Raw genomic sequence first — 16,039 nt, 5'->3', positions numbered from 1 at the left:
TAAAAGAAACTAATAATGGATAAATAGTGGCAAAAACTTAGATAACCATCGTTTGCAAAAGAAATATAAAAATAAAAAATCGACCAAAACCAGACCGGACCAATTTCTTCAATATAATCAGAAGTCCATTGGATTATGGGTCCGAGGTAGGCTTTCATTGTGGACCTAGTTTCTAATGTGAAGGGCCAGCTGAGGATGAAATTGCAGCAACAGGTTAATAACATCTGTGGGGATTAACATGCCGAAGACTGAAAGCACACATTTGTCTCTCTATCAAAATGAGTGTATGAGTCAATTGGGTCACCTTCATCATCCTTAAATATATGCACCAAAGAGGAATGGACTCCCTTTAGTCCCATACCCCAAAGAATGAGAAAAGTACACTGAAATGGTCCATCTAATATATAAATTCCCTTAACCCTTTAAAGGGTCCCACTTTCTGATTTATTTGAATTTTTTTTATTGTTTTTTGGGCTTTCAAAATGTGAGGAGGCCATCAGGGATAGAACCATCTATAGTTCTTGTTTTTTGGTAATTGTACTATTCCAAGATGGGCTTTTCACACCTGCAAGATACCTTCTTGTACAAATCTGCAGCTAAAGACTGTGTGGTAAGACTTTAAGAGTGTTTGGGGAATGTGGAACTCTCAATGTGAAAGGGGAAGATGCAAGCTCACATGCTTTCACATGGGTTATTATTGAATGGTAACAGTTAGGGATAAAATTTGGTGAGGGAGTAGGTGTTTGGCATTAAGAGTGTAAATGCAAACACAAAAGAGTTTGCACAAAAAGTGGGGGAGAGGTGTTATGGTCAATTTAATTATCTTTCTCAGGAAAGACAAATCCTAAGATTCATGTTCTTTCCTTCTCCTATTTCTCTTCTAGAAACTTCCACTTCTTTCAAATATGGAAAACTTACTGCACCTTCATTTTCATTCACATTCTCCCACTAGAGAGAGTAAGAGAGAGGGAAACCCAGAGAAAAAAGAGAATCAGTTCTTCACTATCTTCTTTAGGAAACGGACAAGAGCAAAAACCCAATATGTGAAAGGAAAATAAGGTTTACATAAATGATGGGAGAGTTAATAATAAAACAACATAAGATTCTGCATCCCTGTAACCTTAGACAGATGAAAGTTCCCAAGTACTTATATGTGTGGCTTTCATAGGAAGGTTACATCTTAGTCAATCTGAGGAGAGAAAACACTAACCTTTTGACATGGAAACCTATTAATTAGTGCCATCATGTAATGCAGGATTGAAATAAACCCCTGAGTTTGTGGACAATTGTGGCGTTTTCGCTGCTAATCCTTGCTGTAAAGTATCATCAAGAGAAGCAAATTCATAATTCCAGGAAGCTGGGTTGTTAAGGTAATTTGACTATGAACTGTAAGCTTTCTGAAGTCCCCCTTCATTCAACATTTATTCTTGGAGATCATCAGTGATTTAGTTTCAACTTATTTACTAGACTTTACACATAAGAAGGGTAGTAAGTAATAACCATACCTCGTTAATGTCCTATAAACCATATAAAAAGAGCAATCTCCTAACCTCATAATAAGAAGAGTCAAAAGATCTTCTTTTTTTCTTCTTTTTCTCTTCCAGCTTTCAAACAAAGCAAGATATGTCTGCATGCAACAGCCTCCTTGATCTCCAAGAGCAGATTTGCTATGTACACTGTGGCTTCTGCAACACCATTCTATTGGTAAAGTTAAACCACTATATATAATAAGTTACAGTACATCACCAACTCAGTCTCAGTAACTATAGTTTTTTGCAGCATTATTCAGAAAATCCATTTTCTTTGTCTTCAAGTGCAGGTTAGTGTCCCATGCAGCAGCTTATTTAAAGTTGTTACTGTAAGATGTGGACACTGTGGAGGCCACCTCTCTGTAAACATGATGAGAGCTTCATTTTTCCCTTTACATGTCCTAGCTTCACTTAACAATGCTTCCCTCATTGATGATGAGGTAATGAATCATTCAAACCCTATATTAAAGATAACCTTAAAAATATATTTCAAGTTTCAGTTCATGAACAGGTACTGTCACTACTTTCAAAGCACTCAGAAAGCCACAAAATATACTAATCCTACCAGTCTTACCTCTTAAAGATTATGATTCCAAATTTACTTATAGAATCATCATCACCACCTTCACTGTAGTGAAACTACTAGTAACGCTTATTAGGGCCTTGAGAAGTATGTATTGTGTTTGCAGCAAATGAAAGAATTCTGTGCTGAAGAAGTGGAGCTTCTGAAAGTTTCAGATGAGCAAAGCTCACCAATGACCTATTCTGACAATGATGAAGAGAAAATACCATCAAACCCTATTGTCAATAAGCGTAAGCCCATGTATCAAAACCCTAGTGATCATGTTCCACATTCTGTTTCTGAAGGCCTGAATTTTGTGTTTATTGGATTTGATCACAACAGCCCCAGAGAAGAGGCAAAGAGCTCCATCAGCCTACAATCACTTCATCAAGTAAGATAGCATAAAAACAGTTCCAAACTTAATTTATTTTGTGTCCCATTGGTTTCTCAATCTTAGATATGGATACTAATTTTGACAGAGAAGAGATAAAGAGGCTGAAGGCTAGAGAACCCAACATCACCCACAAAGAAGCCTTCAGCACAGCTGCCAAAAATGTAAGTGATGTTTAAGCTAAATAATATGCTTCCCTTAATAGAAACTAAAGGTTGTGTTTAGTATATGCATTCTAGCTAGGAATAGAGGGTGGGTCTAGAACGCATTCTGAAACCCGATTCTTCTCTGTTTTCTCGTTTCAGAAAAATGCATTCTAGAACCAGAATCTATTATGAGAATGCATACCAAACACAGATATGTTTGAAGGTCCTTACTAATTGCCTACATGTTTTGACTGTGTTGGACTGTTTTCAGTGGGCCCATTTCCCTCGAATTCAGTACGAAAGAGATGGAGAGAGCTGCAGCCAAGGAAAGGGAAAAGTGACAAGGATCCAGGATGTTGACGAGGTAAAAGCTTAAGCTTCTTCATAAAAGTAAACTCTTAAGATCCAACCAAGAGTAAGGAAGCTTGGATCTTGTGAAACTCATTTACACATCAATGCTTGCTTGGGTAGTTGGTTGTTTGGCTATACCATGAACCAGGGCAAGTAGAAGACCATCTCAAGATTTCAAAACTTACCAGATTTGAATAAGAATCATTTGTTTTTTCTTTCTTCTTTACTTGCTACTTTGAGTTGGGCCAGTAGGAGTTGGGAGTTAAGACCCAATAGACCCTTTTTGGGTTATAGAACTTATTATTGGAGTTGCTTTAACTTTGAATATTTAAGGTATTTTGTCAGTGAAACAGGTGGGTGTCTGTTCACCATGGCAGGTTGATGTGCAAACAAAAGGTTCTGGTGAAAGGAAGGCCAAGCCAAGACAGACCCAAGAGGCATTCTAAATAGGCAAAGACATCCTTGGAGCGAAATAAGCTTTACAGAAGACCAAGGAAGGAAAGCTTTTTGTTCTTTCTTTTCAAGGTTTTAAGTCAGTGTTGGAGGTATCCTGCATTTTCCCTTTACAGAAACTAGGAAGATGGATGCTCTTAGAGATGTACTGCTGAAATAGGTTCTTGTTTCTTGAGGTAGTGAAAGGAAAGAGAGAAATTTGGTTCATGGAGGACCCATGATTAGAAGTTAAAATGTTTGCTAATTGTCATCATCTCTTTATATTAATGAAAATCCTACTTCCATTATCTGCCATGCATGTGTGTTTGTGTGGGTCATTTTATTGTCAAATGCAAGAGTGTCAATGTGACTGTTTGGTTCAATTTTGGTCGGGCTGAATTGGTTTCAATCTAGTACTAGGTCAAACTGAAAACAAACCATTAAGCTGAAGTTTGATTTTGATCCGGGTTTTTATTTGTTTACTCTTATTGGGTTATTATTAGACTGAAATTATTTTGATTTTTTATCAGTTCAGTTATGGGTTCGGTTCAATTTCCGGTTTCTTTGGTTCAGTTTCTTACTGGTTTACAAAAACCCAATCTGAAGCCACTCAATAAGAAGTCGGTTTCAGTCAGATCTAATTTTGTTAGTTCTGTTCTGATCAATCCAAACCGATCCAACCGGTTCGAATTGGATTTTGACACCCTTACTCAAATGGGTAAGTGAGGGAGATTGGCCCAAGGTGCACAGCATAGGACTCCAACCTTTATTTCATGAGACAAGTTAAGTAAACAAAGAGATTAAGGCCCCCAGCTTTTTTACTATAAATATGTAGAGTAGTTGTGTAATAACTCACTTCATGTGACATGTCTCAAGTATTTTGAAGTGAAGATGGTAGGTTTCTTCTGAGGATTAAGTTTCTTGGGATGCTATATGCTTGCTCTATTATTTCATGTGTTTCTTCTCTACATTGAGATATTCCATCTAAGTTTGGAATGTCAATAATGTTGGCCATACTTGATCAAGTTTGATCCAAGCCTCACAAAAACCACCATGTGCCTTTCTACCTTATAGCTTAAACTTTTGGATTAGATATTTTGATATGGTATCAAAGTACCAAGTTTGTCATTAATTATATATTCGTGTACGACCACTAAAAATATGAGTCACAAATATTACATGTTTTACCTCCCAAAAGTGTCGCAATAAATCTTATCTGTTCTTCCACCCCCACCCTCCTAAAAAGAAAAGTCCTATCTTTTGCCCCCTTTTCAACATGGGCGGCCAATGGAAGGAATCAAGCTGTTTTGAGAGAGGATGGTGCCATCTTAGGAGCTGATGGTTTGCTTCTTGCCGTCATCGTCAGAGCTATTACGGGAGTCATTAAGTTTTTTCTCGGCTTCATCGGCCTCTTTGGTAGTTGGTCATGCTTTGGACCGCATGCATACTGTGATACTCCGTGTCTGGCATGCACCGTTCTTATGTCCATTACGACTCTACCCCTCTCTATCGTGAAAGAAGAATTTGTACCTGTTATTGAAAGTTGTGTTTACAATTGTATTTCTAGGAAAGTTATTTGTTTCACCCATTCCTTATCTTGGAATGGCACGTTAGTGACATGTAAAACAATTTTGCCATATTCCATTCCTTGGTTTTATTCTGAGTAGTGAAACCTTGGGTAGCTTATGTTTTCTATCTTAATGAATTAGTGTTAACCAAAAAGAAAAAAAAAAATACCACTCAAACCTATACTTTTAAGTCTAGTATTTTCTCTCTTTAGGAATTATGATAAATATACGGAGATATTTGGCAATACAAGGCAGCGCTTAAGTTAAGGGTGCTTGGACTTCATAAAATGATTACTAACATCGCTAATGATTTGGGAGTTTTGGCAAGAAAGGAACAATCAAAGGCATGGCGAGGGTGATCGCACGACTGGGTTTAATCATAGAAAGACTAAAAAAGGATTCGGTGCCTCTCCATAGAGCCTAGGTTCCAGAGAGTGTTCCCACGATTGGAAGGACTTGGTCACATGTCCTAAGGTCACCCAGCCATGAAATCACTCTCTAGTCCTAGGCTCTATGGAGAGGAATCCCATCCTTGAAAAAATAGGTGCATGAGATCCCTCTTCCATCTAAGTTTAATTAGTGTCCACTTATGGGCGAGAATATTATTTTGCAGGTTTTTAAAGTCAATTCCCCTGTGCCATCAGTTAAATTGAATGTAAATGGAACTAGCATAGGGAACCCTAGTATTATTGGAGGGGGGGGGTCTTTCATCAAAAATAAGAATGATACAATGCTTGAGGTAAGGGTGTTAATCGGTTTGGTTTTGGTTTAAATGGTGCGGATCAGTTCGATTCGCATTTATTTGACTAAAATCATAACCGCACCATTTACTAAATGGTTTCTAAACGGTGTCGGTTTCACGGTTTTAAACGGTTTTGATTTTGGTTTATTCCATACGGTTTCCAAAACGGTTCACAATCGGTTTGTTATAACTTGCAACCATCTCTAAACTGAAGATCATAAGCTTATCCAAAAATAATTGGCAACCACAAATAAGAGATTCTATATTGACGATGGTATTTCTTAATTTGATAATCTAGTGCTATTTCTTTGCATGGTCATTCTCAAACATATAGAACTAATATCATACAACATCCAAATCCAACATTCTATAGCATAAAATATTAAAATGACAGATTGTTTACCCAAAACACCCCATCTGTGATAATATAATAACATAGTAACATATATGGATTATAAGTTCATGATCTAAAGCCTAAACTTGAACTGAATTGCAATAAATCATACAAATTAGGATGCATACTTAATTTAATTGTTAATTGTTATATGGATTACTGCCCCTGCTTTATTTAATTGTTATACGGATTAATCGGATCGGTTTAAACGGTTTAAATGGTTCAAAAGATTTAAATTCGATTTGAAATCAACGAGTTTCACGGTTAAAACCAACCCGACCCATTTAGCTAATCGGCCTGAAACTTGAAACCATAATCGCACCATTTACTAAATGGGTTTGCCCTTTCAATGTAAACAGATCGATTCGATTTCGATAAACACTTTTGGTTATAAATTCACATCCTTAGCTTGAGGCTTTCTTTAGTTTCCACGGTGTTTGTTTCAATTCTGTGAGTGAGCTGCGTGCTTTGAAATATGAATTAAGGTTATGTGCGAATATGAGTTTGGGTAATGCGGGTTATGTCTCTCATTGTATTCTTTCCTCTTTTATTAATAATATTTTATGGGCTTCACTGGCTAGGTAATTTTTCGGGATAAAAAATAATAATAAATAAATATAAGGAGAAATTCATTATCTGGTTGATATCGGACCGGTTTGTTGGCAGTTTCAGCTCTGACCCTCCTAACGGAAACCATTACCCAAAAAAAAGCCTAACGGAAACCGACATTGCCATAATTTGTGCCGGTACGGTCATTAAAAAAATCGACAAAGGTGTACAGTCCGGTTCGAAGGATAAGGGTACTTATGTCAAACCATCACAGCATTAATAACGGAAATAAAAAAAATCAAATTGGCGGGTGGAAAAACGAAAAGAAGGAGAGACTGGTGACAGAGAGAGAAAGATGAGCGATTCCAAAATTTGTTTGTCTCCGCCGCCTCACCGGAGGTTTTCTTGGATCAGCAGAACTGGAAGCGGTTTCGGTAACCGAACATTGCTTTTTCTTCTTCATCAATATCAAATTCCGTTTTCAAGGTTCCTTTCTCTTCTCCTGTCCCTAATTTCTTCATCAATCTCCTTTTGTTAACTGAAATTACTGTGTGATCTGAGTCTGAATCGGTTATTCCTTTGTTACTTTACGTTTTCCTATCTCCTGTTATTTCAGATCGGTGGCGAAAAGAGTTTTGCAGACTTTTGATGGTTCTTAACCCTAGCTTTTGGAGGTATTTTGTAAATTTCTGTTTTACTCGCTAATGTTTTCCATTCTTGTTTGTGTATCAAGAGGACGATTGATGGTCTGGGGCATTTTTTTGTTTCTTAAACCTGAATCAAATGTTATTAATTGGCTTTACGATGTTCGGTCTTTTTTTTTTTTTTTTCCTTCTCTTCTAGTGATGATCATAGTATGTAAGCATATCTTTCCTTATGTTGGTTAGTGATTTGGAGTTTAAGTAGTTTGGCCCTTAAGTTTCTTTTTTATGTGTGGTTTTTCTTTTGTTAGATTTTCCCGATTTGTTTTCAGATTTGGATGCATATGTTTACATGTTTTTTGATTGATTTATTAAGGTGATGCTTACATATGACATGAAAGTTCATTTTACGGTTTCTTATATCATTTTATGCCTTGTTGGAGCCTGCTATTCAATGCCACGTGTGTCTTTTGTGATAAGGATAGTGAATTTTCTTTGCTTTTTCCCCCATTATCCCTATTTAACATTGATGCGTCCTGAACACTTGAAACTCTTGCTTTGAATTCTTTTGATTATGTCTACTGAACCTTCTACTGAATACTTTGGTTCCCAAACTAGTGACAGGATCATTAATTGAGTTATTGCTGCCTCCCCACCACCCCCGCCAAAAAAAGGGGGAAAAAAAAAAATAAAAATAAGAGAAATCAGGTTGAGATCTTGCTATTGTTTTCCCTAATGATTTGGGAATTTATTGAGTGATTTTTTTGGTGCAGGTAGATTTGATCCGTTTATACTTCTCATAATCTCCTTCAGCTCATTAAAATTTTCAGGTATCTTGCCTGCCTATCGTATATTGTATCTTTAGACTCGGATATGTAATTTGTCTTAATGATTATGCTTTGGTTTATACTAGGAAGATGTTTGGTGGTGATAATGGTAATACCGTCTTCCCTACTTTCCTCGAGGATAACCGCGTCCAGTGTGACTGTAATGCAGTTAATGCCTCAACCCAATTGCAGTTGTTTGGAAACTGTAAGTTTTCCCAAGAATCTGTCTTTCCCAAGATCTATGTTTTGTTGGTTGCCTTTTGTATCTTCGGAAAATAAGGCCATTCAGCTTGATCTTGTCTTTTGAAACTAAATTGCTTGCTGTGCATTAAAATAGAAATTCTCAATTCAATGGAAATCTTGGGCAGAACCCAAATTAACTGAGGGAATTACAAATTTTTTTTTACTGAAGTTGCCTAGTTGCGTGCCATATTCATTCTGAACTAACATAATGTAAGTGATTTGTGGGATTATTTGTTTGGACTCCACTTTAACTTGTTGATCGTAACAATTATGGACTTAACCAAATTGCATGTCATAATCTTTCTGAGCATCCAGTAGAATGCAAATGGTTTGGTTATATTTTGGATTTGGTATATTATCTAGGTGAGCCCATCAAATAGTAAGTTCCCATGCACCTCAAGTATGTACCATTGCCGAAGTAATGATAGGAAGTAAGCACTGGTATTTCACCAAATATGCACATAGGTTATTTCTGGTCGATTGTCATTTAGTATTGTCCTGTGGAAACTTGCTGCAAAAGTCTCTGGAAGGAATAAACTTTCATCTCCCCACGTTTCCCATTTTGCTGTTAGTCCAGTTCTTATGGTTGTTGCCTCCTTCATGAGGTATTACATAACACTGCTCTTTCCTATTCCTCTCATTGTTGGCTAGCTTTTTTGGAAGGAGAATAAGAGACAAATGATGACAGGTCACAAACTCACAATCCCTTCTGATTTCCTACAAGAGGGTCAGAAAGAGGATTACGGAGATTGCCCCCTTCCCCTCGTGAGACATGCTTCCTTTCTAATGCCTCACTTCTATTTAGTCTTCCTGGATTGTAGTTTCGCGATTTTGTTTCATCCAGATCATCATCTTTATGTTTTATTGGATCCAAACTTCATTAAACTTAATTTATTTTTTTCCTCCACTTACTCCATGGTTACACTTGGCTTGCATCTATATTTCTCTTCTTGAATCTTATTTAATGTCATGTCGTTGAGCTGATCTTGGAAGGAACAATTTCCCCCTACCCCAAACTTTGTACAGTCCCAGCTGGTTATAGTGTTGATCCAGTTAGCTGTGTTGGAAATGAGCATGTCACTGCTATGAACCGGCCAGCCAAACAAGGCAGGGAGGCAGAAGACATTCTGAGGCAGCAGAGTTTTCAAATGTCCCTAAAGACCAACTTTTGTCAACATGAGGCCAACCAGTCTCCTAGCTTTCCTAACCCAATCCCCGTATCAACTGGGCTGAGGTTGTCATATGATGATGATGAAAGGAACTCCGCTGTTACCTTTGCAAGTGGAAGTATAGCATCAGCTCTACCTGTCATCTTATCCCTTGGTGACAATCTCCGAACTGAGATCGACAGGCAGAGGAAGGAGTTTGATCATTATATCAGAGTTCAGGTATGCAAATCACTCCTTATAAATTCATGCATCCTATTGTGAGTTGCACCCTATTAGATACCACCATGAACATGTATGATCATTTGCTCATAATTGTTGTGTATTGTTATGGGCCCCCAATTCGACATATGGAAAATGATATAACATGTGGTCGATATGAGCCCCAATTTGACATGTGGATAGTAATGGACATGGCCAGGAAATAAAAAAACTTCATTTTGACCCTTAAAAATACAAAATTTAAACTTTAAAAACTGTAGAACATGTGGTTGATATAGGACCCCAATTTGAAATGTGGCTACAAATGGGGTCCATAATCTATCCAATGGTCTATTTGTCGAGCAGAGCCCCTCCATTTAGCTCAAACAAGTGACTCTGAAGGCAAGCCTCTCTTGATGGCCAGGAAGAAAATCGTCCCCTCCTTTTGCAATTGAGCTTTAATTGATCGTGTTTTCTTCTACCACTTCCTATCAAGCTATCAGTGATCATTTGAACACGTATAGGGTAGTTGTGTCATGGGGGTATGAAAACAATATCCAAGTTCCATTACATTTGCCATCTACAATTGTTGATACTGTAACTGGCAAGAGTAGCAAATACTTTATGATGTTTTTGTTGTTTCACTTGGTGCCTTTCAACTTTTGCAACGAACTCTTGATCTTGGTTCATCTTCAAACAGGAAGAACACCTAATAAAAGGAGTATGGGAGATGAATCAGAGGCACATGGCTTCTTTCCTGAGTAGCATAGAGAAAAGAGTATGCCGGAAGTTATGTGAGAAAGAGCTTGAAATAGAGAACTTGAATCGGAAAAACAGGGAACTGGTTGAGAGAATAAAGCATGTGGCCATGGAGGTCCAGTCCTGGCACTACAGGGCAAAGTACAATGAGTTGGTGGTTAATGTCTTGAAGAACAACCTCAAGCAGGCCATTGCACAGGGTGTAGACCAAGCAAAGGAAGGTTGTGGGGACAGTGGAGTAGATGATGCAGCCTCCTCGTACATTGACTACAACAACCGTCTGTGCGTTTTAGGTGGGCATGTGAACCCAGTCTCTGGAAACAAAGGATTGAAGGAGCAGATGACTTGCAAAGCGTGCAAGTGCAAGGAGGTCTCCATCTTGTTGTGGCCTTGCAGGCATCTTTGCTTATGTAAGGACTGTGAAGGGTTTATCAATGTCTGCCCTGTTTGCCAGTCCATGAAGACTTTGAGTATTCAGGTATACATGTCCTAAAGAAAGGACCCATATTGTATAGAATCCTGGAAAAAAATCTTAGAGTTTCTTTTTCTTTTTGGTGTTTGCGCATTTTACTGATTTTACATGAATTGTGTAGGGGAAACACTCTGCTTTCCCATGTATTTTAGCTTTTCTGAGGCATTTGTTCTTTACTCTTGGACACTGTTTCTGTTCAATCCTGACCCCTCATGGTTAAGCCATAACTGTTTCACATCTTTGGTTCGTCCTTACAAATTCCATGAACAGAAAGCATCACATTAGTCTCAACATTGGTGGCTCTTTTGAGTGTACAATCAGATGATCTTAGTTCCAGTCTTCATTTGTTGATGTTGCCACATCCTCAACTTAAGAATCCCACAATACCGATTGCTTCATTATCAACTTCCTGCAGAAAAAAGAAGTTCGGATTGGATAGAGATCCTACTACCTAACTGAAAATAGGAAAGTTTGGAGTGGGTGGAGATTCCCTCTCCTTAAAGATGGAATCTTAGGAGGTTCTATCCGCCATGTAACCAAGAGAATATTTTTTTTTTTTTAAAAGAAAAGGGGGACTGGATGAGTTGAGTATATTTTGTGTACAAAGGGTATACCATTATAAGGATGGCTTCATGAGGATTCTATGTTAATTAGTTTGGCATGTTTGTCATATTGATACAATATTAGAAGTTTGACATTTTTATGAAAATGATACAATAATTAGAATTGCTAATCGAACAATTAATCTTGTTAAATGAATCCCAAATACTTTTATCGTTTTAGTAGATCACAGTTGAATATGTATTATTGACTCCCTTGACAAGCTGCAAGGCAGATAAAGTGGGCACACTAGCCTTCACATTAACTGTTGGGATCATGCATGGTGTTTCCTCATCCATGATGCCCAAGTATGGCATCGGGATGGCAATTTTTTTATTTTTTATTATTTTATTTTATTTTTTATTTTTTTTGAAATAATAGTTTAGCTTGCATGCATTCTTGGAATCAATTCTTAGAAATGCGTTTTCAGAATGTCAAATACATTCCTAACGTTGAATGAGAATGTAAGTTTAGAACGAATCTCATTCTCAGTTAGAATAGTGCTTCTTGAATGAATTGCATTGTCTAACATCCATAAATGAGAATGAATACCAATTAGCACGTTCCAGAATAGTTTGCATTCTTCAACAACCATGAATGAGAGTGCATACCAAACAATTTTTTTTTTTGTCTGGACTAGCATACATTCTAAGAATACATACAAAATAGTCAAATATTGCCTAAATCCCATTGCAAGAGATTTTTTTTCTTACTCTCTTACCTACAATTAACGTTTTAGTCTCACTAATAACCCAGTCTATTGAATGTGGGGCTGACTAGACCCGGGGAATAATCAGGCCAAAAGCTTGGAAACCCTCGTTTTAAAAAAAAAAAAAAATCCCCCCCTTAAACGATTGCATGAATTTATAAGGGTATAAGGTTGATGAAATGGACCCCTCCCTTATTCTTTCTTTGTTTTTTCCGAAAATTTACTTTCCTTGAAAGTGGTATCTCTAAGATTTCCTTTTTCTTAAGGTAGGGTCCGCATCCACTTTAAAGTAGGGGTGTCAATTTCTAAATCGAATCGGTAAAACCGGCCGGACCAAACCGATAACAACACAGATCGAACCGAACCGAAGCCTTATTGTTTCGGTTTGGTTCGGTTCGGTTTGAAGTGTTGCAACCCCAAAACCAAACCGAATCGCACTGGAAACTGGATGAACCTGAAACCAAACCGAAACCGGCTCAAAACCCAGACCGAAACTGAAACCAAACCGATAAAAAACCGAAACACTCCAAAATTCATTAAAAAAATCAAAATTTGCATAGTTTTGTATACATTTGTATGGAAAGTCGAATCCAAACTGGACCAAAAACCAAAACCAACCCGGTTGCAAATCAATTTAAGAAACCGAAGACAAACCGAAACCAAACCGCATCGAAACCAAAACCAAACCGAAACTGAAATTTCCTTATTGGTTCGGTTTTGGTTTCAGCTTTCTCACACCGAAACTGACTCAATCCGGATCAAAACCGAGCCAGACTGACCGATTTACACCCCTACTTTAAAGTCTCTACTTTCCAATTTTCAAAGGTAAGTTAGCATGTTTGAGAGTTCCCTTTGCATTAATTTTATGGATGCATAATTTCTTGATTTGGCCATTTAATTGGTTAATTTCAAAGGTAAGTTAGCATGTTTGAGACTTCCTTTTTGCATTGATTTTATGGATGCACAATTTCAGGATGTAGTCACATCATTGGTTAAGAGTTGGAGTTGAAATCATCTGATTTTGGCTAAAACATTGGACTGATCGTGTAAATTCTCTAAATGTGGAAGAGTTACACCACAATTTACCCTATTTTCACTATATTTTTAGAGAGATGGATATGCCTGTGGCATCAATGAGGGCGTGGACCGAGGCATCATATGAGAGAGTTAGGGGATCATTTCAAAAGGGTGGGGGTGGGGGTGGGGGTGATGGACACGTTTATTGCCTGCGTGCATGGGTGGTGTGCCTAGCAATTTCCCATATTCTAAATGATTGTTTGATGTCAAGGTGCCACCAAACTTTCAACCCAACAAAAAACATACCACCAAACTCCACATTTGGTCTTTAGGAAGTCAAGGAATTAAATATATGAGTTTTGATGAAGTAAGAACAATGACAAATGACTAATATTTTTTCTTTTTCATTTTCTTAATACGATAGGTATCCGTAAAAAAGAATATGATGATTTTGAAAGTCAAAAGATAAATCTGAATTATTTTTTATTTTTTATTCTCATTCTGATTTGGGGAGTGCACAGTATTATCTAAAGTACTAGTACACGCTCACAAACATACAAAGGATGTGTATCAATACAAAAGAGTGTATTTGATTAAATTAGATTCCAAATTTAAAACGTGACTAATCTTGATTATGCCCTCTTCATCCAATGGTTAGAATGGAAATGCCATTTGCCTATTTACAGAATACATAGCGTGTGATGTTTGAAAAAATAATAGACCCATATAATATCAATACATCTAACGTATTATTGGCCTCTCTCTCTCTCTCTCTCTCTCTCTAATAACCATGTGAGCCTCATATATGACGAACTGACACCAACTACATGTATTATCTCTTTTCTCATTGATTTTGATGCATAAAATGTCAATATATATATATATATATATATCTTACCTGCAAACAAAGGGATCACAATTCGTCGTTTTCATCAAATTCATTTCATGTGACTTTCATGGATTTTTTTTTTAATATTTTATTTTAATTTTTAATTTTTTTATATTAATATAACATGCCTCATCTTCTCTACCCTAATCCTCTTAAAGAGATAATGAGTTAGGCTAACAAAACTGCAAATCTTTTACGGCTGCCCATGAATGATTGTAAAGATTCAACGTTTGGGAGGACCATGACATACACCCCAATTGTCGAATGTTCACTATCACTCACTGCTTCCCGTAGAGAATTTTTATACAATAACACTTCCCAACTATTCCTAATTACAAATCAACTACACTTTTTGATATATTGGGCTTCTTATTTTAAGCAATTTCTTATTTTAAGCAATTTGGCTACATGTCTTCTTCTTTCACCAACAAATGTTATGATTTTTTTTTTTTTTTTTTTTTTTGGTAAAGAGGTAGGTAAGGTAAAAATGCAAATTTGATCCCTACATAAATGCCATTTTGCTATTTTTTTCTCATCTAAAATTTTCAAAACTCTGGGTATCGCCTGCTGTTTAAAAACTAGGATTTGAGATTCGGATCAGAATCGGCCCTGCTGATTCCACGGTCTAAGCTGTATCAGCCGATTTGTATCGATATTGGTCATGGATCAGCATGAATTTAATTATCAGTATTGATATCACTATCAATCTTAGATGATACCAATTCTGGATCAGTTTTATTGGTCACTTTTACCCTTAATTTTTATTAAAAATAGTTTTTTTAATATATTTTTACCCTTAATATCGATACGAGACTCAATTCCAGATCTATCGGGTATTAATATCAATTTCAATCAATATTTATATGATACTATTAATACAATTGATCTGATACCAATACCTAAATCCAAGCGGATCAATTATATCGATCCATGCAGATCAATTGGTATGGTACGATGTGATATATTTTTATTTATGAAAAAAGCTGTTTTGATTTAGAACCAATACTTTCACCCAAAAAATGAAATACAGGAAAAAAAAATCTAGAATCAATATTAATTACTGATATGGCCGATATGTATTAGCATTGATATAGGCATCGATGGCCACTGATACCACTAGTGATACCGACATTCCGTGAACTAATTCCATTACCGATTCTAATCCGAATCTCTCAAAACCTGATCCCCGCTGCAAAGTGGAACCGGACGGGCGCCATGGGTGATGGGCCCGTTCATTAATGCGCATGGATTCGTATTTTCTTCCGAACCAAACACCAATCAGTTTACTTGTCTCCAACCTAGAATTTCCTGAGTTTTTAATTAGAAAGGAAAAAAGAGAAACAGATGCAGGACGGAGATTCCAACGACATATTATAATTTCTTAACCTATAGATTCAGTCATTAAAACTCGACCGCATCCTAACGTCGTAAAATATTTAAACTTATTAGAGAGAGAAAGGGATCTAGAGAGAGATAGAGAGATAGAGAGAGAGAGAGGGGCACCATTAATAAGTCTCGGTACTTGGGAGTTTAGGGTGGAAGGTTGCGGAACTCGGAGTATCGGCTCAGTACGATTTAGTGGTCATGGATTTAAATTATGAAGTAATATTTTGACTTTTCTCATACTTTATAATGGTGGGAGTCTCCTGCACTACTTACTTATGATGCCCTTTAATACCGTTCATCCATGGATGAGCAAATGGTATAAAATGACAATTAAAAACGTTAAAACTTTGTTTGATTACAAAGAAATAATTTTCAACCAAATGGTCAGTTGAAAAATTTCTCTTTCAATTATTTTTAGGTAGAAAAGGTGCAAGTTTTGGTCACCGACCAATAATGGAGATACTT

The 16,039-nt window shown here is 36.8% G+C and overlaps 2 protein-coding genes across 4 annotated transcripts; both read left to right on the top strand.

Moving 5' to 3' along the window:
* Positions 1-1,055: 1,055 nt before the first annotated feature.
* LOC122078537 (axial regulator YABBY 5-like) lies at positions 1,056-3,726 on the top strand. Of its 2 annotated transcripts, none has more exons than XM_042644554.1 (8): positions 1,056-1,370; positions 1,605-1,704; positions 1,820-1,969; positions 2,219-2,342; positions 2,434-2,482; positions 2,571-2,646; positions 2,900-2,992; positions 3,357-3,726. In XM_042644554.1, the coding sequence occupies exons 2-8, from the start codon at positions 1,624-1,626 to the stop codon at positions 3,423-3,425; spliced, it is 642 nt and encodes a 213-aa protein (XP_042500488.1). In that variant the 5' UTR covers positions 1,056-1,370; positions 1,605-1,623; the 3' UTR covers positions 3,426-3,726. The 2 variants fall into 2 exon arrangements, with proteins under 2 accessions (XP_042500488.1, XP_042500487.1); XM_042644553.1 differs by having other exon boundaries at positions 3,333-3,726.
* Positions 3,727-6,970: 3,244 nt separating this feature from the next.
* LOC122078544 (E3 ubiquitin-protein ligase BOI-like) lies at positions 6,971-11,210 on the top strand. 2 transcript variants are annotated; one of them, XM_042644565.1, is made up of 6 exons: positions 6,971-7,150; positions 7,281-7,338; positions 8,079-8,135; positions 8,223-8,337; positions 9,402-9,763; positions 10,443-11,210. In XM_042644565.1, exons 4-6 carry the CDS (start codon positions 8,223-8,225, stop codon positions 10,992-10,994), a joined length of 1,029 nt encoding a protein of 342 aa, XP_042500499.1. In that variant the 5' UTR covers positions 6,971-7,150; positions 7,281-7,338; positions 8,079-8,135; the 3' UTR covers positions 10,995-11,210. The 2 variants fall into 2 exon arrangements, with proteins under 2 accessions (XP_042500499.1, XP_042500498.1); XM_042644564.1 differs by having other exon boundaries at positions 8,219-8,337.
* Positions 11,211-16,039: the final 4,829 nt, after the last annotated feature.

Source organism: Macadamia integrifolia, chromosome 5 (genome assembly GCF_013358625.1).
Source record: "Macadamia integrifolia cultivar HAES 741 chromosome 5, SCU_Mint_v3, whole genome shotgun sequence".
In the NCBI taxonomy this organism is placed as follows: Eukaryota; Viridiplantae; Streptophyta; class Magnoliopsida; order Proteales; family Proteaceae; genus Macadamia; species Macadamia integrifolia.
Note: the sequence above shows the minus strand (reverse complement) of the source record. Positions and strands in the feature narration are given on the sequence as shown.